At 37.5% G+C, this 27,005-nt stretch overlaps 1 protein-coding gene across 3 annotated transcripts in view; it reads right to left on the bottom strand.

Moving 5' to 3' along the window:
- Nucleotides 1-27,005, bottom strand: part of LOC106094502 (calcyphosin-like protein) — a 51,012-nt gene that overhangs the window by 16,075 nt on the left and 7,932 nt on the right. The window contains exon 1 of one of the 3 annotated variants that reach the window (XM_059363201.1): nt 15,623-15,712. The exons of the other annotated variants lie outside the window; for them this stretch is intronic. Coding sequence (XP_059219184.1) covers nt 15,623-15,640 — 18 coding nt within the window. The 5' untranslated portion in view covers nt 15,641-15,712. Of the gene's footprint in view, nt 1-15,622; nt 15,713-27,005 lie in introns of those variants that run through there. 3 annotated transcript variants of the gene reach the window in all.

Consider the following 27,005-nt stretch of genomic DNA (forward strand, 5'->3'; position numbering starts at 1 on the left):
ACCAATGCACGGCCCTTGAAGCCATCACACCTAATATGGTTGAAAAGTCTTCTGACCAAAGATGAAATGGGTCCCATAGTGGTTGGTGTGTGTTGCTATCTTTGGCTTTTCTTTTCCATTTGCAATCTCCCATCATTTACCTCGTCTCGAAAGAGAGACAAACAAAGATTTCAAAAGTGGTACGTGTAGAAAAGACAGATTTTTAGTCTAGGAGATATGACCGTTACAAGTAGACCAATTTTCGATTTTCAAAAAAAGTACACAATTTTCAGATAGGAATAATTCTATAACATTTGAAACTTAACATAATGAATGTGAAGATACCCAGCAAAAAATTGTTCCTGTCTTGGAAGCAATAAGAAAATATTCTAGCATACTAATTCGCATTTTGAAGGCTCAAAAAGTATGTATGAAACTATAATATAATGTAAAGTAATATTCTTCAAAAAATTTACAAAAAAATATGGTTTTAACATACTTTTGTGCTGTAATCTATAACATAGGGTATGCATGAAACATGGTTTCAAAGTATGGTAAAGACGAATTTGTTTTGCATCCACATTGCTTCTGATCAGCGGTTGTGCATGCTAATAGTGCTTTGAGGTCTTTGAACGAAGATCAAGTAAAACAATTCGTTCTTTACGAAAGCTAGAAATTTACCCGATCTTTATCGGCATGCTTTAAAGAGTTTAATATCTTCAGTTGAATTTGCGAATTCGGGCAAAAGGTTATCGCGCGTGTTGTGTTTTATCTTTTGTTGTTGTTTTATACTTTTTAAGGCAGTATTCTTAAAAGATTTTGAGACTGAATTCAAATTTAATTACTTTTATTTTATTTCATTTATTTTTTTATTTAATTACAATAAAACGACATCTGAGACTGAGCTTTGTATGTTATTGACAAGACCCGATCTTGGGTCTTGTCTTCTTGAGCCTCTAGAGTGCGCAATTCTTATCCGATTGGGATGAAATTTGGCACGACGTGTTTTGTTATGACATCCAACAACTGTGCTAAGTATAGTTCAAATCGGTTTATAACCTGATATAGCTGCCATATAAACCGATCTTGGGTCTTGACTTCTTGAGCCTCTAGAGGGCGCAATTCTTATCCGATTGGAATGAAATTTTGCACGATCTATTTTGTTATTATACCCAACAACTGTGCCAAGTATGGTTCAAATCGGTCCATAACCTGATATAGCTGCCATATAAACCGATCTTGGGTCTTGACTTCTTGAGCCTCTAGAGTGCGCAATTCTTATCCGATTGGAATGAAATTTTGCACGACGCGTGTTTTGTTGCGCGTGTTTTGTTACGATATCCAACAACTGTGCCAAGTATGGTTCAAATCGGTCCATAACATTATATAGCTGTCATATAAACCGATCTTGGGTCTTGACTTCTTGAGCCTCTAGAGAGCGCAATTCTTATCCAATTTGAATGAATTTTGGCACGTAGTATTTTGTTATGATATCCAACAACTGTGCCAAATATGGTTCAAATCGGTTCATAACCTGATATAGCTGCCATATAAACCGATCTGGGATCTTGACTTCTTGAGCCTCTAGAGGTCGCAATTATTATCCGATTTGCCTGAAATTTTGTACGACGGATTCTATCATGACCATTAACATACGTGTTTATTATGGTCTGAATCGGTATATAGCCCGATACAGCTCCCACATAAATTGATCTCTCTATTTTACTTCTTGAGCCCACAAAGGGCGCAATTCTTATTCGAATTGGCTGACATTTTACACAGGTCTCCAACATATAATTTAATTGTGGTCCAAACCGGACAATATCTTGATACCGCTCTAATAGCAGAGCAAATCTTTTCTTATATCCTTTTTTTGCCTAAGAAGAGATGCCGGGAAAAGAACTCGACAAATGCGATCCATGGTGGAGGGTATATAAGATTCGGCCCGGCCGAACTTAGCACGCTTTTACTTGTTTTTAATTACACACTGCAAATAAAAACAAAATAATAAAAAAATCATTTATTTTATGGGGCATTAAGCGCCGAAAACTGTGTTTTAATTGAAAACTTTACTTGCATGAAAAAGCAAATAAAATTTGTGCTGATAATGTTTCATTTTTGATGTTAAACAAGAAGCACATTTTGGATCTTTAAACAATCGCATTTTAGTGGGACATCGGAAAAATCATGCATGCCGGAAGCAACTGTGTATGCTAATGTCACAATAGTTTTGACTTACAAATTTGGGGAACCTAGTAGGTCCAGGGGCTGACATGGGGCGTTTATGTTGGCATGCATTTATAGGGCGATAATGACGATTCTTTTTACAAAAGATAGAGCTCGTGAAATCCTGCAAACATGCCTCTTGTCTCGAATATCTATAACGGTTTATGAGATATTGGAGCTACAACAATTTTTTTGGAGATTTCAGTCAATGTATCGTCGCACAGTGGGAATAAGTCTGCCATTTAAGAATGGATACGGGTAAGCTTATGAAATTTTATACTGTTCGGCATTTAGGGCATCACCCCTTCCACAAAACACCTTCCAAAGGGTAAAAAATTTTCAACCATGCCAATATGTGGCTCAAATGAAAGGTATTTAAGATTAGAAAACGAATTTGATAACCTATTTTGGGGCCATGCGTTTGTTTGAAAGTAGTGCACGATGCTGATATTTTTTCAGGGCCAAGTGAATGGGGGGCGATCTCTCCCCCAAAAACACCACTAAATCAGAAATCATGAGAAAATCATTAGGTGGAAATTATACTAAGGGAATAGATGGCACAGCGCACGCAACAGGGGGCATTTTATCGCCACTCCTATGGGTGACCACCTGACTGATGCTGACTGAGGAGGATTTTGATGTTACAATACTTCTAAAGGCTAACGATCCGAGTCAGTTATGTAGTGTAACCCAGAGAAGACTGAATGAAGACGAAAGTGGACTAATTTGACGGGCCATGTTTTCAGAATTCAACGATTTCGATACCTGGCAAGGTCAAATATTCTTGTCTTGGCATAGGCGGAGCAATGTGGGCCACGCTCATTAGGGCACTGGAGATTATTCTAGATATCCAACCCATAAACATACAGATTAAGCGTGAGACAGCCACTGCGCCTATGAGACTTCAGGCGATGAGAGAATAGAAAGAGGATAGTAGCAGGTTATACCATCGCGGTATAATCGGGGCGACGATAGGAAATCTGGAAGGAATCAAAGAGGTTTCCAATCGGATACCTTAGATGACACTTGAAGTCGAGTGCTGCCAACGGAACAGACTTGGATTGACGGAACTCTGGTATTGCTGCACAGGTAGATCAAAGCTAGAGGACAGAGAAGGCCTGTGGGTCTACCTTGAGAATCCGGGTACAGAGATCTGTTATACGGTCAAGCAAGCGGAGATCCGGCGAACATGGAATGCGTATACTGGCCACCAGGCCAATAACTACCATGATGGCAATGTCACGAACTGTCTTGGAGGGTAAGAAGGAGATAACGCCTTATCTGAGGATGGCACCGTTCTTATCACTTGGTTGCTGGACTAACCTAACGATCTCCTAAAGGGAGATCCGGATCGTGGGAAGACGAGGCTTTTACTGAAAATATGTAAGAAAGAGGTCATTATTGCTTTCGGTATCATAAGGGAACACATAGGACTACGAGCTCACTTATGTAAAATCGGTGCGGCAAGTGATGGCATGTGGGTAAGATGATAAGACGTTGGACAATTTTTTAGTGGCCACAGTGGCATGGGTCGGATTAATATCAATATCAAACAAACCTAACCCATTCTGATATACTTTAGTTACGAGTAATAATTAGTAGGGTGTCCAAAGGATAATTAGTAATATTTTTTTATAAATTATTTAAATTTCATAAGCAATGAAATGAAAAATTAAGGACACGAAATCACAATTTTAAAACGCCGAAATTATTAACCAGATTAATGTACATTTTGAAATAATTATTAAAAATGAAACCATTTCGTTTTCTTTACGAATCTCATAGTAATTAAGAATCGGAACCTGTATTCAATAGCTAGCAGTGTTGATTCTCGTAGAAATTTGTTGGTTTTGTAGTATTTGACCGTAGTTTTGAGCACAGCCAAATTTTTTTTAAATGTTCAAAATTTACTTTTTGATTTTCTTCCAAAAATGTTTCTACAATGAAAAGATTTTGTGAAAAGTAAATTCCTTAAAAACTGTAATGAAATTTGACGAGCCAAATTCAATGTTTACGAAAAATTTCAAAACCCTAGATAAGGAAAATAAGTAAGATTTTTGGTAAATCCCATTAGTAGCACACTTTTTCCTATGAGAGCCATTTTTATATATACTACACTTCCGTTTTGATTTTTGGTTCTTACATCTTATTTTATCTCCAATAAATTGGGGAAACTTCAGGACTTTAAAAGAAATGATGCAAATTATAAGCAGATGCAATTACATTACAGGACATCTTTTCAGACAGCTTCTTCAAGAGATATTATTTAAGCAGAATTTTTTTTTTTTAAATATTTAATAACAATAGTTCCTTAATGTTTTCAGTTTGTATGCGTAAAATTTAATGGAAATAAAAGTAATCTTAAATTTGATGGACCGACTCAAACAATAACCTGTTCAAATCAAAAACTAGTTTGAGAGAAAATTAAAATTATACTGAAGCAAACACATTTTGATGGACTTAAAAGCTTAGGATTGGCGAATAAATAGGTAAGGCAAGCAGTTCAAAATGTAGCTCGGACTTTATGAAAAAATGTTGCCGGCGATGAATAATTTCTTGCATCAAGTAGTGACTACAATTTTCAATAAAAAATTGAAGTATTTTCACCAATTGCATAGTAAAAAATAATATTGGCATTTTTTGGGTTTTGAAAAAAGGTGCGTGCTCAATGTGGCTTGGAAACCAAATGGTCGGCTTTGCCCGACTTTAGCACGTGCTTACTAGTTTTGATTTACGAACTTGTTATTTTGGTAAATTGTTACATTGCAAATGCAATAAAAACATGTAAAAGCGTGCTAAGTTCGGCCGGGCCGAATCTTACATACCCTCCACCATGGATCGCATTTGCCGAGTTCTTCTCCCGGCATCTCCTCTCAGGCAGAAAAGGATATAAGAAAAGATTTGCTCTGCTATTATTATATTATTACATGTTGGAGACCTGTGCAAAATGTCAGCCAATTCGAATAAGAATTGGGCCCTTTGGTGGCTCAAGAAGAAAAATAGAGAGATCGATTTATATGGGAGCTGTATCGGGCTATAGACCAATTCAGATCATAATAAACACGTATGTTGATGGTCATGAGAGGATCCGTAGTACATAATTTCAGGCAAATCGGATAATAATTGCGACCTCTAGAGGCTCAACAAGTCAAGATCCCAGATCGGTTTATATGGCAGCTATATCCAATCGGATAAGAATTGCGCACTCTAGAGGCTCAAGAAGTCAAGACCCAAGATCGGTTTATATGGCAGCTATATCAGGTTATGGACCGATTTGAACCATACTTGGCACACTTATTGGACATCATAATAAAATACGTCGTGCAAAATTTTATTCCAATCGGATAAGAATTGCGCACTCTAGAGGCTCAAGAATTTAAGACCCAAGATCGGTTGATATGGCAACTATATCAGGTTATGGACCCATTTGAGCTATACTTGGCACAGTTGTTGGATATCATAACAAAACACGTCGTGCAAAATTTTATTCCAATCGGATAAGAATTGCGCACTCAAGAGGCTCAAGTAGTCAAGACCCAAGATCGGTTTATATAGCAGCTATATCAAAACATGGACCGATATGGCCCATTTACAATACCAACCGACCTACACTTATAAGAAGTATTTGTGCAAAATTTCAAGCGGCTAGCTTTACTCCTTCGGAAGTTAGTGTGCTTTCGACGGACAGACGGACGGACCGACAGACGGACGGACGGACAGACGGAAGGACGGATAGACGGACAGACGGACGGAAGGACATGGCTAGATCGACATAAAATGTCGCGTCGATCAAGAATATATATACTTTATGAGGTCTCAGACGAATAGTTCAAGAAGTTACAAACAGAATGACGAATTTAGTAAACCCCCCATCTTATGGTGGAGGGTATAAAAATAAACCGATTTAAACCATATACGACAAGGATGTCGAAAAGCCTAGCATAAGTCACTGTGTCAAATTTCAGTGAAATCGCATTATAAATGCGACTTTTATGGGGCCAAGACCTAAAATCGAGATTTCGGTCTTTATGGCAGCTATATCCAAATATGGACGGGTTTGGCCCAAGTTTCAGAAAAATGTCGAAGAGCCTAAAACAAAACTCACTGTCCGAAATTTCGGCGAAATCGGACAATAAATGCGCCTTTTATGGCCCAAAAACCTTAAACCGAGAGATCGGTCTATATAGCAGCTATATCCAAATCTGGACCGATCTAAGCCAAATTGAAGAAGAATGTCGAAGGGCCGAACACAACTCACTGTCCCAAATTTTGGCGAAATCGGACAATAAATTCGCCTTTTATGGGCCCCAAGGCCTTAAATCGAGAAATCGGTCCATATTGCGGCTATATTCAAATCTGAACCGATCTGGGCCAAATTAAAAAATGAAGTGGCAGGGCTTCACAAAACTCACTGTCCGAAATTTCGCTGAAATCGGACAATAGATGACCCTTTTATGGCCGCAAAATCTTAAATCGGGAGATGGGTCTATACTGCAGCTATGTCCAACTCTGGACCGATCTGAGCCAAATTGAAAAAGGATGTCGAAGGGCCTAACATAGCTCAATGTCCCAAATTTCAGCAAAATCGGATAATAAAGGTGGCTTTTATGGGCCTAAGACCTTAAATCTGCGGATCCGTCTTTATGGGGGCTATATCAAGATATAGTTCGATATAGCCCATCTTCGAACTTAACCTGCTTATGGACAAAAAACAAAGAATCTGTGCAAAATTTCAGCTCAATATCTCTATTTTTAAAGACTGTAGCGTGATTTCAACAGACAGACGGCGGACATGTCTAGATCGTCTTGGATTTTTACGCTGATCAAGAATATATATACTTTATAGGGTCGGAAATGGATATTTCGATGTGTTGCAAACGGAATGACAAAATGAATATACCCCCTCCTTCGATGGTGGGTATAAAAATCAGAATATATGATACATATCGTGAAAACCTCAATATCAATCTGGGAAAAAAATAACAAGAAGTTATTTTCTACTTATTTTGCTTAAATGTCTGTCCTTTTGTAGTGTTTGAACATGAAAGACAGATGAAATTTCATTTCTCTTGGTCTCAAAGAAAATCAAATCAAATCAAATCATCAAATATTAAAATACCCTTAAGTGTTTGCGGTTCCCTTTTGACATGGTCCAAATGTGAAAATAATTTATATTAGTATCAAAGACCTGCACAATACCATTCACTTCTGATTTCAAGACGCATTGACAAGCATAGAGAATTTCAAGAACTGAATTATGAACTATTGCCAAAAAAGTGTATATCAGATGAAGAATGTATGTGGAACGATAAATCAAACTCTTCGTGCAAAATTTTGTGAATATCGGACTAAAGTTGTGGCTGCTACAGCCTTAGGCAATATCGGATGAAAGAAAGATATGGCAGCTTTGTCTAAAACTGGACCGATTTGAATGGACTTTGTGGACAAGTCGAAAAATCAAATCCAACACCATACATAAAGTTGTAATACCCTGTTCCACAGTAGTGGGGTAGGCTATACAAATACAACATAGTACGAGACAATTGAGAACTGAATAAAACTTATAATAAGTTACCAAGACAACAAGATGAGTGAATGCAAAATAAGAGCCCTTCGGGTAAAAAGAGAGAGTGATTCAGATTTCTGTGAGTGCACGTTGCACAATGCATGTATACGGGTACATTTTGCTTCAGATAAAGTATTTTTCTGGCCGTCTGTTTTCGTAGTACGAAATTCGTATGAAGGCAAATTGGTTCATTTAAAAAAGCATGTGTAAAAACACAGGCGTTGGTTTTTTTATATGAGAAAAGAAGCAGTTTGCAAAAAAACTGTCTGATCAGTTCTTGTTTTGAAAATGGCAGACACGCTTCCATATAATTCAGTGTGCAGCGAGTAATTTCTCATATCTCACTGTAGCGGCGATGAATCTGAGATACAAATGGGAGTTTTTTGAATGGGGTTTGCTTTTAAAATTATCTACCAAAAAGCAACTTGTTGGTTTTACTCTATCTTCAGTGGCTCGCTCTTCAGTAGTCTTGAAATACAAAATCATATGGGTTCAGCGGTCACTAGTTCAGCAAAAATAGTCACCAATGAATGGTTTTGTGCAGGTGTTTGATACGTATACGTAGTGCTCTTAAGGGTGGGGCAGCCCCCTGGCACTTAACCCTAAATGTTTATAAATGTTTCGTATATTTGGACAATTTTTGGTTGTAGGGCGAGCTCCCTGACATTTGTGGTATAATTTTTATATGTATACCAATTTTGTGTTTCCGGGTTACTATAAGGGATGTTAAGTCGATGTACCCGAGACCTTGTGTTTTTGAAAATGGGAGTTAATGGAAGGGTCTACACCCCTCACTGATATCACAAAATAAAAAACCCTATTTCTTTGGCAGCCAAACTCTAACGTCTGTAAAAACTTCATGAAAATCTTACTGCCGTTTTTCAGCCTACTCTGAACAAACAAACCAACAAAGCGAAACTCTTTAATTTTTATGTAATACTAGTTGGACCGGGCCCGCTCCGCTGCGCCTTCCATTACTTTCTATGGAACAAAATTTTCCTTGGAATATTTATTTTCGACAATTAATGAGCTTTTAGTAAAATACTATGCTACGAAAATAGTATATCGCTTGACAAACAGTTTAACTATGTAACAGCCTTTATCTGAATCCCATATGATCTTTATTGGTCTACGAATTTAAGTTTGGATGTAAGTGTACCCCATTCTTAAAATACTTTATTTCAGCCCGATATTCTTGGGATGTTTGATTTAGTGGCGTTTTCGGGGATGAGGTGGTCCACCAGACACTTGGCCATGAAAAATATCAGCATCGTGCTCTTCTCTCAAATACCACTTATTTAAACCCCATATTGCCATTGGTTTTGAGGGGAGTTCACAGGATGAGGCGTACCCCAAACACATGGTCCGAAAATTGGTTATCAGATTCGTTTTCTAATCTCAAATACCTTTCATTTGAGCCACATATTGGCATGGTCGAAAAATTTTTACCCTTTGGAGGGTGTTTTGGGGAAGGGATGATGCCTTAAATACTTGGTCCTACATTTGGTTATCAAATTCATATTCTACTACCAAATACCTTTAATTGAGCCACAAATTGCGATGGTCAGTAAAAAGTTGCTGTTTGTGGGGTATTTTCGGATAGGGGTAGAAAATTGGTCCCGAAAGTGGGTACCAATTCTTGCTCTACCCCAAACTCCTTCCATTTAAGACTTACATTGACATGGTAGGTAAATGTGCCCGATTTAAGGGTGTTTTGGGGATCGGGGTGGTACCCAAATCACTAAGCCCTGAAAATATATCAGCAACGTGCTCTATTCTCACATATTTGAACCCTATATTGCCATTGGCCTCAAATATGTCCGGTTTGGGGTATGGGCCCTAAAAACTATGAATAACGAGCTCCACTATCTTGAAGATCCAAATTGTCTCGGTGAGCAAATACATCCTACTTGGGGGCCGTTATGGTAGTGGGACGTCCCCTAGACAGTTGGACCCGAATGTTGATGTCATATTCATGGTTTACTCCCAAATACATTTGAGCTCCATCTTTCTATAGTCGGCAAATATATTCGGTTTTGGGGGATGGGGCGGCCGTTCAGTGACTTGGCTTTGAAAATATATTGTATATCAAATTCGTGTTCTACTCTAAAATACCTCCTATGTAAGCATCATATGGTCAGCAAATACTTCCTATATGGGTGGTATTATAAGGGTTGAGTGCCCCCATGGACACTTTTCCCGAACATTGATATCAGACTCGTGCTTTACTTCCAAAGACCTTTCAAAGACCTAGGGGATGGGCGGCCCTCAAACACTTGGTCCCACACTTAAATACCTTTTATTTAAGCCCCATATTGTCATGGTCAGTAAATAAGTGCTGTTTGGCGGGGTGTTTTGGGGAAGGGGTGAACCCCAGAAACTTTGTCCCAAATTTGGATATCAGATTCGTATTTAACTCGCACATACCTTTCATTTGAGTCCCATATTGCCATGGTCGGTAAATATGTCCGATTTAGGGGTGTTTTGGGGGTTGGGGTGGCCCCCAAGCACTTGGTTCGACAAATGGATATCAGATACGTTTTCTTATCCTAAATACCTTACATTTGAGTCCCATATTGTCGTGATTGGTGTAAATATATCTTTGGTAGGTTTTAGGGTGGGGCGGCCCCAATTTTTATTTTTTGGGTACTATATGAAAGCACACAAAATTTCGCTTAAATAGCACCACCCATCTCCGAGATCTGTCGTTTCTGAGGGCTCAAGAAGTAAAATAGAGCGATCGATTTATATGGGAGCTGTTTCGGGCTACAGACCAATTCCGACCATAATAAACACGTATGTTGATGGTCATGAGATGATCCGTCGTACAAAATTTCAGGAAATTGGATAATAATTGCGAACACTAGAGGCTCAAGAAGTTAAGATCCCAGATCTGTTTATATGACAGCTATATCAGGTTATGAACCGATTTGAACCACAGTTGTTAGATATCATAACAAAATACTTCGTGCAAAAATTCATTCAAATCGGATAAGAATTGCGCCCTCTAGATGCTCAAGAAGTCAAGACCCAAGATCGGTTTATATGACAGCTATATCAACTTATACACCGATTTGAACCATACTTGGCACAGTTGTTGGATATCATAACAAAACACGTCGTGCAAAATTTCATTCCAATCGGATAAGAATTGCTCACTCTAGAGGCTCAAGAAGTCAAGACCCAAGATCGGGTTATGTGGCAGCTATATCAAAACATTGACCGATATGGCCCATTTAAAATACCAACCGACCTACACTAAGAAGAAGTTTTTGTGCAAAATTTCAAGCGGCTAGCTTTACTCCTTCGAAAGTTAGCGTGCTTTCGACAGACAGACTGACGGACATGGCTAGATCGACATAAAAAGTCACGACGATCAAGAATATATATACTTTATGAGGTCTCAGACGAATATTTCGAGTAGTTACAAACAGAATGACGAAATTAGTATACCCCCCATTCTATGGTGGAGGGTATAAAAAGTAATACTTTAACCCAAAAATAAACTTTTTATTTTTAGTGATTACTGGCGCTTAGTTTAAGTGTTGGGCTAAGGTGTAGTCAAAAGCCTATGGTAGAATTTTATTGCAAACATTTTTGTAGTATATTTTGATCAGCTAAAATACGTTTTTAAATGAATTTTAAGCGTTTTTTAATCGGACCAAAAAGACTCTTTAAGTGAGTGTATTGAGTATTAAGATGTTCCACAAAAATACTTCCCGCAGTCTTGCTAGTGATATTGCCGAATACACTATACACCTAAATTGAAAAGATGACGAATAATCGTAGAACCAATATTAACAAAAATGTCCACAAGGTGGAACTTCCACGGAGGTGTCGCTTTGCAGCAAGCTTTTCCGACTCGGCAATGGAAAAGAGGTACCTGTTTCGGTTTTTAGGTAATGAATGAATCATAGTGTATTCCAGTACGGGTGATAAGAATGCTAATTAGAAAGATAGTATGCCATTTGGTCGGGATTATCCCAACTTTCTGTGGAAATCCCGACTCCCGAGTATTGCGAAAAAATATCGGAAAGTCCCGACTTTTGAATCGTACTCAGTAATCGAATGAAAGTTCAGTATTAATGCGATTGAATATCGTTCAACTCTCATATCATATACACATAATGTTGCGTATTTTCCTTGGTGCAATCAAATATATGAATCGTTCAGATTCGTCTACCCAAGTGCACTCTGCTTATAATAAGAAAATATGACAAAGTAGTACTAGTTTCTACCAGTTTCACGAATCTGACATGTTTTATGACGAGTCTTCGAGCTGTTTATGAAACCTTTCCTAAAAGACTGCTTGGAGATTTCTCGAACATATTCCAGCTCGGAATTATTTAAATAAATTCAATCCTTTCTATTCAAAAAACAGCATAGCAAAGAACTTATAAAGAGTGTATGAGATATGTGTTTTAAAAGCACTTTGGCTGACAAAGTGCATCGCGATTTCTGATTCGCCATGCATCTTCATCAACACCTTTGTCAAATTGGTAAAGGTGCTCTACATACATAACAACTATTGAGAAAGGTGTAGATCACGATTTTATATTTTCTATACCTATGAGTAATACCTGTTGCGAAACTTTTCAGTATTTTAAGTAATGTATACACCGAAGAAAGACAGAATCTGGTATGCAAATTGCTAATTTTGCCCATGAAAATTTCACTAAGGAACAGGGGCAAACTTTTCACATTTCAATGAGTGCAGTCCGATTCAAGTTTAATCTCAATGATAAGGGGCCTATTCAAGTTTAATCTCAATGATAAGGGGCCTCCTTTTTGTAGCCAAGTACGAACGGCGTGCCGCAATGCGACACATCTTTGGAGAGAAGTTTTACTGGCATAGTACCTCCCAAATGTTGCCAACATTAGGAAGGGAAAACCACCGCTGAAAATTTTTCTGATGGTCTCGCCAGGATTCAAACCCAGGCGTTTAGCGTCATAGGCGGAAATACTAACCTCTGCGCTACGGTGGCCTCCCAGAATTTGATGTAGGCTTAATTAATAATAAGATTGAACATTAGTATGCATTGTAATAAGTTCTTCACATTTTTTGAGCACCTATTGCTTTGACTATTGCTCTGAGTTGATAAAAAAAACTTGCAAGTTTCACGAATGTGGTGAATTTACGAACATTGTGTTTTCTTACGAGAAAATTTTTCTAACTGAGCAGGTCGTATACTTCCAAAATGATCGTGTATTTTTAACTGGGAGCATGTATAAGCAATTAATTCTACGAAGACCAATGATTTTCCAACTCAAGTGGTGGATTTCATCGAGGCCGGCGTAAAAAAAAATGCAAATTGGTATCGGGAAATTGTTTTTAAAGCTGCTTTGGAAGCTACATCGTTACATAAGCAAGTTTAAACCAAGAATGCCTAAAAAATTATCAACCCTTTAATTTTTTTTTAATAATTAGTATTTTTTTTTTTTTTCTTTATAATCAAAACTGAATTTTGACTACAATTTTGGTTTCTCAAAAAATTCTGACTGTAATTTTTGGGTTTGCCAACTTGGAGCTTTGGGGACCTGGCAAGCCTATTAGTGTGAGCTAAAAATTGGATGAGCCGTTTTTGCAACATGTGGCCGAGCGTTGTCACGATGAAACAGTACGTGCTCGTAATTGGTTGAATATTCTGAAAATTTTCCATAAATTGCTTTTTTCAAACGAATCAATTGCGTTGGGTACAAGCCCCCTGTGATCGCTGCGTTTATTTGGTTACGGCGTTGATTACTACTACTACTACTAAATTTCTCATGAACATTTCATTAAGGAACTGAGCATACTTCTTTCATATCAATGAGGGCAGTTCGATTAAAGTTTTAAGCTCAATTAAATGAGGCCTCTTTTTATGCTAAGTCCGAACAACGTGCCCCATAGAGACAACACTAAATAGAGAAGTTTTAACATGGGGGATACTTCACAAATGTACAAATGCTGGCAGCATTATTAAGGGGATAACCACCGCTGAACATTTTTCTGATGTTCACGCCGCGGTTTGAACCCAGGCGTTCGGAGTCATAACCGGACATGCTGACCTCTGTACACCGGTGGCATCAAAATCGCGATCACTGTTGCCTGCTCACTGTCCACTGCACTTTGAATACCACACTTTGCCCAAAATTTTTAAAGGGCAAAATCAAAAATTTTAAAGTACCTATCATTGACCGGCGGAATTGTCGAAACTGTCATGCTAATATTGGACTTATTAATGATAGTCAATAGGGCTTGCAAATGGATCAAATCGGTCCATGCGTATATATACAATAGAACCATTATAAATCTACCTTCCGAATTTATGTCTTTAATCCCTATTGAATCGATGTATATCCTCACACAGGATCCACATAGATCGATCCCCTAATTGACTTCTAGAGCCCCTTATCAGAATTTAAATTCCTTTCACACTAATTATTACCCAAATAGTTCCCTATATAAACCGATCTCTCAATTTGTCTTCGTGAGCTGCAGCTTTGAAAAATCCATGGTGACTCTTGTTCCGACCACCAATTCTTTATTTTTAGTTTTTGCCTAGAAAGAAATGGCCGCAGCCGTATTTTGCTGTTTTTCACTCATAACCCAATATGTGCATCTACACTTTATGATGATTGATTATGAAATTTCAAAACTTGCAAAACATTACTCATATACAGAGATGGTTAGTATGACGATTTTTTAGGGTTTCGAGGGTCAAAAAGTTGTAAACTTGAATAAAACTTATGAGAAGTAGTAGAAAAAGCTCTGCTACTTCCTTAGTTTCGACATCATATCATTGTTTTAGATTTGTTTTTGTTCCTATAGCGCCTGTATAAATATTTGAAAGTTTTATGATGAATAGTTTTTGCTTTCAATATTTTTATAGTCAGCGCTACGCCTTGCGGATCTGTTTGTTTTTAGTGAGAGAGACCAAAAGCTGAAAATGTGTTTGATGTTCCTGACAGGATTCCAACAAGGACGTTTTCGAACATTCTAACCTATGCAGCATTCCAACCTGGGCACTATGACTAGGTTCACGACGTTTTCGACGTACGCATTATACATCGGAAATGTATGTCATATACGTCATAGTTTCCGACAGGCCATCTCTGCTCATATATACTAAACCATCAACAAATCCATGCTAAAAACAACTTTTCAAATAAGCTCATTTTCAATTGGCTATTCGTGGCTCCATGCTAGATGTTATTCTTGAAATCAAACATTTAAAAGCCTCAAGATCACTGATGGCATGTTTAACCCCTCACCGTGAGGTCGCAAAATGGTTTGCGTGATTAAACCGATTACACTAGCGAACTTTCGGGGGTTGATATCACAATCCGTGTTAACTATTGGACTGCTTTAATTAGAATTTATGTTTATACATCTAAATGTATGTAAAAGGCAATTTTTTAAGAGCTAGAGGAAAGTTAAGAAAAACAACACATAAAATTCAGAACAATTCATGAAATCTTTGTTTGAAACGATAGGACCGTTCTATATATTTTAATATATATAATTTAATGTTTATATAATTTAATGTTTGAAAATGATTTCATGCAAATGTTGACCGCAGTCACGGTCTCAAATAGTCCATGCGTTTAGTCCAATTTTCCCATACTCTTTTCAAAATTTCGGCCGGTATCTCACAAATAAATGCTTCAATGTTGTTTCCTATGCGTTAATTGAAGCGGACTTGTCTGTATAGACATGAGCTTTAACAAAGCCCCACAAAAAATAGTCTAAAGGCATTAAATGACACGAACTAGGCGGCCAATTGGCCTCTTCCGAAAGTGAAATGTTCACCGAACTCCAAACGATAATAGCTAAAAAATCACCCTTTATTATCACGGCACAATACTTACACTTTCTTCGTCGGACATTTCAATTTCTACGGAATTCTCTCAGGCGACAACCTAAACTTGAAACTGTCTGATATACAAGTATCCACTCTGACTAACAATGACAGACTGTATAACCAACCTATTCTAAGTTGCAACAACAGCAAATAGAAGGTTGTTACTGTCGGATATGAATATGTGTGTGAAAAGCAATAACCTTCAGGCAGGACACTTAAATATATGGTTAATTTGCTATGGACTGGTGGAAATGGAACATTGGCTCTTGTATAATGAAAATGGAATTTAAACTGTGGGTGGCCCATATCTCTCCATAAATATTGTATGTAAAAGAAACATGCATTAGCGTTTAGATAAGAAATCAGGTCATGCGGTTTATTTAATTTCAGGAACTTTGTTTGAAATGACTGACTCATAAGTGCCATAATACAGTCAATGAGTGTTTGTGTGTATCTAAGAAGCTAATTTAATGTGTTTCCCCTTGAAGACTACTTCAGGTAAAGGCTCTATTACACGGCATGTAGTTGTCTTATGACATGTCAAATTTAGCGCATGTTGAGTTGTACATGTCGTGTTATTCAAACGAAACTTATATATAAAAATCACTTTTCGAAATAGCACATGTCATTTTTTGCGATTGGAGCGTGCCATTCCTTCTGACAAAAACATAAATAAATCAGCTATTTTGGTTGTCAGTCGAATGAAAGCAATCCGAAATTAAATTGTTTTCACAAATATTTGATTTAATCAGCTTTCTCACAACTTTAACACTTATTACGCATAAAAAATCAGCTTTTGCTTAAATTTTTAGGTTATGTCATGCGAAAATAACATATAGGTGTGATAGCACAAAAGATGAATCGTATGTCAGTTGACAATTTTGACAAACATTTTCAATTACATGTGAACACAAAAAGTGACATGTCATTAGACATTAAATGCCGTGTAAAAGCGCCTTAAATAATCAAAATAAATTGAATATGTAAGTATATGATTGAAATGTCTGACCCTGAGTCACTGAACTGTGTGATATTAATTTTTATACCCACCACCGACGGATGGGGGTATATTCATTTTGTCATTCCGTTTGCAACACATCGAAATATCCATTTCCGACCCTATAAAGTATATATATTCTTGATCAGCGTAAAAATCTAAGACGATCTAGCCATGTCCGTCCGTCTGTCCGTCTGTCTGTTGAAATCACGCTACAGTCTTTAAAAATAGAGATATTGAGCTGAAATTTTGCACAGATTCTTTTTTTGTCCATAAGCAGGTTAAGTTCGAAGATGGGCTATATCGGACTATATCTTGATATAGCCCCATATAGACCGATCCGCCGATTTAGGGTCTTAGGCCCATAAAAGACACATTTATTATCCGATTTTGTTGAAATTTGGGACAGTGAGTTGTGTTAGGCCCTTCGACATCCTTTGTCAATTTGGATATAGCTGCCATATAGACCGATCCTCCGATTTAGGGTCTAAGGCCCATAAAAGCCACATTTATTATCCGATTTTGTTGAAATTTGGGACAGTGAGTTCTGTTAGGCCCTTCGACATGCCTCTTTAATTTGGTCCAGATCGGTTCAGATTTGGATATAGCCCCCATATAGACCGATCCGCCGATTTAGGGTCTTTGGCCCATAAAAGCCACATTTATTATCCGATTTTGTTGAAATTTGGGACAGTGAGTTGTGTTAGGCCCTTCGACATCCTTTGTCAATTTGGCTCAGATCGGTCCAGATTTGGATATAGCTGCCATATAGACCGATCCTCCGGTTTAGGGTCTTAGGCCCACAAAAGCCACATTTATTATACGATTTTGATGAAATTCGGGGCAGTGAATTGTGTAAGGCCCATCGACATCCTTCGTTAATTTGGCTCAGATCGGTCCAGATTTGGATATAGCTGCCATATAGATCGATCCTCCGATTTATGGTGTAAGGCCCATAATAGCCACATTCATTATCCGATTTAGCTGAAATTTGGGACAGTGATATGTGTTAGGCCCTTTGACATATTTCTTCAATTTGGTCCAGATCGGTCCAGATTTGAATATAGCTACCGTATAGACCGATTTGATAGACTCTGGATTTAAGGTTTAGGGCCCATAAAAGAGGCATTTATTGTCCGATTTCGCCGAAATTTGGGACAGTGCTTTGTGTTAGGCTCTTTGACATGTTTATGCAACTTGGCCCAAATCGGTCCAGATTTGGATATAGCTGCCATGTAGTCCGATATCTCGATTTAAAGTCTTGGCCCCATAAAAGGCGCATTTATAATCCGATTTCACTGAAATTTGACACAGTGACTTATGTTCGGCTTTTCGACATCCTTGTCGTATATAATTCAGTTCGGTATGAGGTATATGAGCATAAGGTATGAAATTTTCACTGAATTTTGATGAAAGGTGGTTTACATATATACCCGAGGTGGTGGGTATCCAAAGTTCGGCCCGGCCGAACTTAACGCCTTTTTACTTGTTTTATTTCAATTGTCTATTCATGTTGAATTGATACTCTTTAAAGAACTTCCTGGATTGCTAAAGAGTGTTACCTACATTTGAATAAGAATTGATGAAAAAGCCAAATAGGAAGATCGATCTATATGAGGTATACCAGTTTATGAACCAATGCTGGAAAACACAAGTAAGAACGCGCCAAGTTCGGCCGGGCAGGATAATTCGACATACCAAATTTCTGTCTAAGGCTTCTAGCGGCTCAAGAAGTCATATTGCTTGACCACTTTATATGAGAGTTTTATCTAAATCTTAACAGATATGGCCCCAAATAACATAAAGTACCAGTGCAAATTTTTGAGCGACTAGCTTTACGCGTATGACCGCTATCTTGATTTCCACAGACGGGGGATATGTCTTGATTGACTTAGAATGTCAAGTTCTCTTGTAAAGAAGACATGATGTAGATGCGTTTTAAGTAAAATTTGAACAACATATGTCAACTTAAATGGGCTGTATATGTACTTCAAGATGGACAATTATATTTATCAAAAAATTTTAATAGCTAGTTCTCAAAACACAACGCCCAGACCCCCATTTGGGTTATGATTTTTTACTTTATATGTCCCCTAAACTCATGACAAATATTCCTGGAACCAAACAATATTTGTAGCCTTTACAACCAATTTACTACAACCGATTTGGAAACCATCCCAGCAAAAAATGTTTCCTGTCTTGGAAGCAATACAAAATTATTCTAGCATACTAATGCGCATTTTGAAGGCTCCAAAAGTATGCATGAATTTATAATAAAGGGTGATTTTTTTGAGGTTAGGATTTTCATGCATTAGTATTTGACAGATCACGTGGGATTTCAGACATGGTGTCAAAGAGAAAGATGCTCAGTATGCTTTGACATTTCATCATGAATAGACTTACTAACGAGCAACGCTTGCAAATCATTGAATTTTATTACCAAAATCAGTGTTCGGTTCGAAATGTGTTCATTCACCGTAACGTTGCGTCCAATAGCATCTTTGAAAAAATACGGTCCAATGATTCCACCAGCGTACAAACCACACCAAACAGTGCATTTTTCGGGATGCATGGGCAGTTCTTGAACGGCTTCTGGTTGCTCTTCACTCCAAATGCGGCAATTTTGCTTATTTACGTAGCCATTCAACCAGAAATGAGCCTCATCGCTGAACAAAATTTGTCAAAATTTGAACACATTTCGAACCGAACACTGATTTTGGTAATAAAATTCAATGATTTGCAAGCGTTGCTCGTTAGTAAGTCTATTCATGATGAAGTGTCAAAGCATACTGAGCATCTTTCTCTTTGACACCATGTCTGAAATCCCACGTGATCTGTCAAATACTAATGCATGAAAATCCTAACCTCAAAAAAATCACCCTTTATAATTTTACAAAGAATTATGGTTTTCACATACTTTTGTGTAGCAATCTATTTCATAGGGTGTGCATGAAATATGGCTTCAAAGTATGGTAAAGACGAATTTGTTTTACATCCATATTGCTTTTGATCAGCGGTTGTGTATGCTAATAGTGCTTTGAGCTCATTGAACGAAGATCAAGTAAAACAATCCGCATGCTTTAAAGAGAGTTTAAGGTCTTGTGTTGTGTTTAATCTTTTGTTGTTGTTTTCTACTTTTTGACGCATTATTCTGAATAGATTTTTGGACTGAATTGAAATTTAAATACTTTTATTGTATTTCATTTATTTTTTTAATTAATTACTTAAATCGCCATCGGAGACTGAGCTTTGTATGTTAATGGCATAATAATAACACACTGCATATAAAAACAAAATAATAAAAAAATCATTTATTTTTGGGGCATAAATCGCAGAAAACGGTGTTTTCATTGAAAACATTACATGCATGAAAAAGGCAAATTAAATTTGTGCTGCTGATGTTCCATTTTTGATGTTAAACAAGAAGCGCATTTGGATCTTTAAACAATCGCATTTAAGTGGGACATCGCCCACAAAAATCATGCATGCCGGAAGCAACTTAGTATGCTAATGTCACAATAGTTTTAACTTACACTATTGCATCCAGGGGTGCAATATTATCTTCTGGGATCTTTGTCCGAAATGCCGAACTCTTTTATATGAAATAGAAAGAATTAAAAACATTCAAAAGAATGTTTAATAAGTCACTGTGGACCAGAGGTTAGCACGTCCGTCTGTGACGCTGTACCTTGTGTTCAAATCCAGGCGTGAAAATTAGCAAAATGTTCTTCCGGCTACATTTGTGAGGTATCCTGCCACGTTAAATCTTCTGATAGAGAATTCGGGTCGCTATGCGGCACACCGCTCCGACTCGGCATAAAAACAAGCCCTTAATCACTGAGCAGAAACTTTAAACGGATTCCACTCATTGATAAGAGACAAGTATTCCCTATTCCTTAATGGAACGTTCATCGGAAATGTAGTAGTAGTTTATATTGCCAATTACATAAAATCGGATAGAAAAGAGATATTTTCATCATTCTCTCTGTTTTTTGTAGAAAAAGTGGTACAGAATTAAAGTTCCTTACACATCCATCCAATGAAATGTGACATCACACGGTGTGATGGTAAAACAAGTAAAAAGGCGTTAAGTTCGGCCGGGCCGAACTTTGGATACCCACCACCTCGGAAATATATGTAAATCAACTTTCATCAAAATCCAGTGAAAATTGCATACCTTATGTCCCATAGCAGTTATATCGAAATATGATCCGATTTGGACCAAATACTAACAAGTACAACTCATTGTTCAATTATGTATAACAAAAAATTGGTCTTTTTAGTAGCTATATCTAAAAATAAACCGATCTGAATCATATACAACATGGATGTAGAAAAGCCTAACATAAGTCAATGTGTCAAATTTCAGTTAAATCGGATTATAAATACGTCTTTTTTGGGGCCAAGACCTTAAATCGAGATATCGGTCTATATCGCAGCTATATCCAAATCTTGATCGATCTGAGTGAAATTGAAAAAGGATGTCGAAGGGCCCAACACAACTCACTGTCCCAAATTGAGGCGACATCGGACAATAAATGCGTTTTCTCTGGCCCCAAAACCTATAATCGAGAGATCGGTCTATATGGCAGTTATATCCAAATCTGGACCGATCTTTGCCATAATGCAGAACTAAGTGAAGGGGTTTGACCTAACCCAATGTCCCAAATTTCGGCGACATCGGACAGTAAATGCGCATTTATGGGCCTAAGACCCTAAATCGGAGGATCGGTCTATATAAAAGCTATATCCAAATCTCGACTGATCTGAGCCAAATTGACGAAGGATGTTGAAGGGCCAAATATAACTCTCTGTCCCGAATTTCGGCGACATCGGACAATAAATGCGCCCTTTATGGGCAAAAAACCTTAAATCGAGATATCGGTCTATATTGCAGCTATATCCAAATCTTGACCGATCTGGGCCAAATTCATCTAGTATGACGAGGAGCCTAACATAACTCACTGTCCAAAATTTCAGCAAAATCGGATAATAAATGTGGCTTTTATGGGCCTAAGACCCTAAATCGGAGGATCGGTCTATATGGTAGCTATATACAAATCTGGACCGATCTGGGCCAAATTGACGAAGGATGTCGAAGAGTATAACACAATTCACTGTCGCAAATTTCAGCAAAATCGCATAAAAAATTTGGCATTTATGGGCCAAAGACCCTAAATCGGCGGATCGGTCTATATGGGGGCTATATCAAGATATTGTCCGATATTGCTCATCTTCGAACTTAACATGCTTATGGACAAAAAGAGAATCTGTGCAAAATTTTAGCTCAATATCTCTATTTTTGAAGACTGTAGCGTGATTTCAACAGACAGACATATCCTCATCGTCTTAGATTTTTACACTTTATAGGGTTGGAAATGGATATTTCGATGTGTTGCAAACGGAATGACAAAATGAATATACCCCCATCCTTAGGTGGTGGGTATAAAAAATTAGTAGAAATTATTCTGCCATTGGGAAATGGATGAAGATATCTTCTTTTTATCGCTGAAGTATTATCCAGATTACGTGAACTATTTCAGGCCCTAGAAGACCCGGACCATTGGTGGGCCTTCATTTTTTCGGGCTGTCAAAAGCGCATTTTCAATTCAATTTTCAAAATTCTTTATTTGCTGGAAAATGCTCAAAATAACTCTAAACAAGTAAAAGCGTGCTAAGTTCGGCCAGGCCGAATCTTATATACCCTCCACCATGGATCGAATTTGTCGGTTTTTTTCCCCGGCATCTCTTCATAGGCAAAAAAAGGATATAAGAAAATATTGTCTCTGCTATTAGTGCGATATCAAGATATGGTCCGGTTTGGACCACAATTAAATTATATATTGGAGACCTGTACAAAATGTCAGCCAATTCGAATAAGAATTGCGCCCTTTGGGGGCTCAAGAAGTAAAATAGAGAGATCGATTTATATGGGAGCTGTATCGGGCTATAGACCCACTCAGACCATATTCAATCGTATGTTGATGGTCATGAGAGGATCCGTCGAACAAAATTTCACGCAAATCGGATAATAATTGCGACCTTTAGAGGCTCAAGAAGTCTAGATCGCAGATCGGTTTATATGGCAGCTATATCAGGTTATGAACCAACTTGAACCTTATTTGACACAGTTGTTGAAAATAAGAATAAAATACGTCATGCTAAATTTCAGCCAAATCGGATAGGAATTGCTCCCTCTAGAAGCTCAAGAAGTCAACTCCCCAGATCTGTTTATATGACAGCTATATCAGGTTATGGGCAGATTTGAACCATACTTGGCACAGTTGTTGGATATCATAACAATATACTTCGTGCAAAAATTCATTCAAATCGCATAAGAATTGCGCCCTCTAGATGCTCAAGAATTCAAGACCCAAGATCGGTTTATATGACAGCTATATCAGGTTATGGACCGACTTGAACCAAACTTGGCACAGTTGTTGGGTATCATAACAAAACACGTTGTGCAAAATTTTATTCAAATCGGATAAGAATTGCGCACTCTAGAGGCTCAAGAAATCAAGACCCAAGATCGGTTTATATGCCAGCTATATCAGGTTATGAACTGATTTAAACCATACTTAGCACAATTGTTGGATATCATAACAAAACACGTCGAACAAAATTTCATTCCAATTGGATAAGAATTGCGCACTCTAGAGGCTTAAGAAGTCAAGACCCAAGATCGGTTTATATGGCAGCTATATCAGGTTATGGACCGATTTGAACCATACTTGTCACAGTTGTTGGATATCATAACAAAATACGTCGTGTAAAATTTAATTCCAATCGGATAAAAATTGCACTCTCTAGAGCCTCAAGAAGTCAAGACCCAAGATCGGATAATTTGGCAGCTATATCAAAACATGAACCGATATGGCCCATTTACAATACCAACCAACCTACACCAATAAGAAGTATTTGTGCAAATTTGCAAGCGGCTAGCTTTACTCCTTCGGAAGTTAGCGTGCAGACAGACGGATGGACGGACAGACGGACGGACATGGCTAGATCAACATAAAATGTCTCGGCGATCAAGAATATATATACTTTATGGGGTCTCAGACGAATATTCGAGTAGTTAGAAACAGAATGACGAAATTAGTATACCCCCATCCTATGGTGGAGGGTATAAAAACATGCTTTTGTGTGGGATATATCTTTAATAGTGCCCAAGAATTTCGACAAACGCTTTTTTTATACACTCCACCAATGGATGGAGGTGTTTTGTTATGACTTCCAAGTCATGGCCAAGTATGGTTCAAATCGATCCATAACCTGATATAGCTGACACATAAACCGATCTTGGATCTTGACTTCTTGAGCCACTAGAGAACGTAATTCTCTTCCGATTTGGATGATATTTTGCATGAAGTTTTTTGTCATGAATTGTGCCAAGTATGGTTTTAATCTGTACATAACCTGATATAGTTGTCATGCAAACCGATCTTGAACTTTGACTTCTTGAACCACAAGAGTTCCCAATTATTCCCCATTTGGCTGAAATTTTGCATGAGGTGTTTTGCTATGACTTGCTGTAACCGTGCCGAACATGGTTAAAATCGGTCCATAAGTTGATATAGCTGCCATATTAACCAATCTGTGATCCTGACTTCTTGAGACTCAAGTACAATGGCTTCTCCCATGACCTTCAACATACGTGTCATAAATGCTCTTAATCGGTCTTTAGCCTGATACAGCTCCCATATAAACTGATCTCCCTATTTTACTTCTTAAGCCCCTAAAGGGCGCAACTTTTATTCGAATTGGCTGAAATTTCACATAATGTTTTCTACTATGGTCTCCAACATTCAAATCAATTATGGTCTGAATCGGACCATAACTTCATATAGCTCCAATAGAATAGCAATTTTTTTATACCCACCACCATAGGATAGGGATATATTCATTTAGTCATTCCGTTTGCAACACATAGAAATATCAATTTCCGACCCTACAAAGTATATATATTTCGGATCGTCGTAAAATTCTAAGATTAACGATGTCCGTGTGTCTGTCCGCCTACCCGTCTATTGTAATCACTCTAGAGCCTACAAAACTTGAGATATTGAGATGAAATTTGGCACAGATACGTCTTTTTGATGCACTCTGGTTAAGTCCTTGAACGGACCAAATCGCACCATATTTGGATATAGCTGCTATATAGACCGATTTTCCGATAAAAGGTCTAATCCCCATAAAATTTTTGATTTTCATTGCGATTTTGCTGAAATTTGAAACAGTGAGTAGTTTAAGGCTTCCCGAAAACTGACCCAAATATAGTGCAAATCGGACTATATTTAGATACCATATAATCCGATCTCCCGATAAAGGGTCTGAAGATCATAAAAGCATTATTTACTACCCGATTTCGCTGAAATTTGCAACAGTGGGTTATTTTAAGCCTCCCGACATCTAAATATGGTTCAGATTGGACTATATTTAGATATAGCTGTCATATAAACCGATCCCCCCATAAAGGGTCTGAAGACCATCAAATCTTTTATCTATTACCCGATTTTCCTGAAATTTGAAACAGTGAGTAGGTTAAGACCTCCCAACATCCGACCTAAATATGATTCAGATCGGACTATATTTCGATTTGCCGATAAGGAGACTGAAGCCCATAAAAGCTTTATTTATTACCCGATTTCGCTGAAATTTTAAACAGTGAGTTTTTTGAGCCTCACGATGTCCGACCTTTATATGGTTCAGATCGGTTTATAATTGGATATATCTGCCAAAAAGACCAATATTTTGTGTTACAAAATATAATAGTGACATATATATTAGACCACTCAATGCCTGTTCCGAATTTGGGTGCTTAAGTTATCCAATTTTCACCTGATAACCGAGGTGGTGGGTATCCAAAGTTCGGCCCGGCCGAATTTAATGCCTTTTTACTTGTTTTTGATCCTTTGTTTGCCTAAAATGAGATACCGGAAAAATTACTCGACAGATGCGATCTATGGCATATAAGATTCTGCCCGGCCGAGCTTAGCACGCTTTTACTTGTTTTATATTTTTACAGAGTTGTTTTGAAAGCATTTCTCCACGGATTTTACAAATTTTAATTCATTTGGCCAGCTGATAAAATGTATTTTTAATATCTTTGTTTGCCCCTGTTCCTTAGTGGAATGTTGCATTTGCAATATATTTGCCACAATATATGCACAGGTCTAATTCTTCAGTCAAATAAAAAATGCAATTTTTGGCATTTTTTGACTTAGACAGCAAACAAAATTTACAATTATTTTGCGGTATCGTGTCTTTTGGCTGAAGAGACGGTTATAGTAATAACATTTTTGTAAATTTTGCAAGCTTTTTTTATTCCTTCATAAATGACAGGTTTATTTCAAAAATTTTTTTCCATCCCACTGTGCGTCATACTTGGTTTTTAACAATAAAAATAGCACTACTTGAAATGTCTATATTTTTAACAAATGAGCACTTTATTGCAATATTTCTCAAAACCGGACCAAATATGTATGGGAGGTACATCTAAATCTGACCCGCTTTCGACCATACTTTATAGATATTGTGGTAGTCGTCGAGGAAAGCGATGTACAGTTTTCTGAAGTTTGGTCATTAAATGCGTTTGTAGTGACTCTAGGAATGAAAATCGGGCGATATACATATATGGCAGCTATATTTAAATATGAACCAATTTCTATGAAATTCATCAGTAATATTAGGATTCATAAGAAAATTCTTTTTGCCAAATTTCGAGAGAACCGGTTAACCAATATTATTATATCTCACTTTATTGCTATATTTCTCAAAACCGGACGAACATATATATGGGAGCTATATTTAAATCTGAACCGATTTCGACCAAACTTTACGGATATTGTGAAAGTCATCGAAGAAAGCGTTGTACAAAATTTTGGCAATAAGTGCGCTTGCAGTGGCTCTAGAAGTGAAAAATGGGCGATATATATGCATTAGAGTTATATCTAAATCTGGACCGATTTTCATGAAATGCACCAATAATATCGAAAGTCAAGAGAAAACCCTTTCTACCAAATTTCAAGAGAATCCATTAACAAGCGACCATTTTATTGTATTATTACTGCAAATCGGACGAACATATATATGGGAGTTATATCAAGATCTGAACCGATTTTTTTCAATTTCAATATGCCTCGTCTCTAGGCCGAAGAAAATGCTCTCATCTAATTTGAAGACGATCGGATGAAATATGCGACATATAGTTTGTACACAAATTAACATGGGCAGACGGACAGATAGACAGACGGACATAGCTAAATCGAATCGGAAAGAGAACAAGAGTCGATTGGTATACTTATCAATGGGATCTCTCTTCCTTTTGTGAGTTACAAACAAATGCTAACTAAATGCTAAAGTAACTTATAATGCACTGTACCACAGC

This window comes from Stomoxys calcitrans, chromosome 2, assembly GCF_963082655.1.
Source record: "Stomoxys calcitrans chromosome 2, idStoCalc2.1, whole genome shotgun sequence".
Classification (NCBI taxonomy): Eukaryota; Metazoa; Arthropoda; class Insecta; order Diptera; family Muscidae; genus Stomoxys; species Stomoxys calcitrans.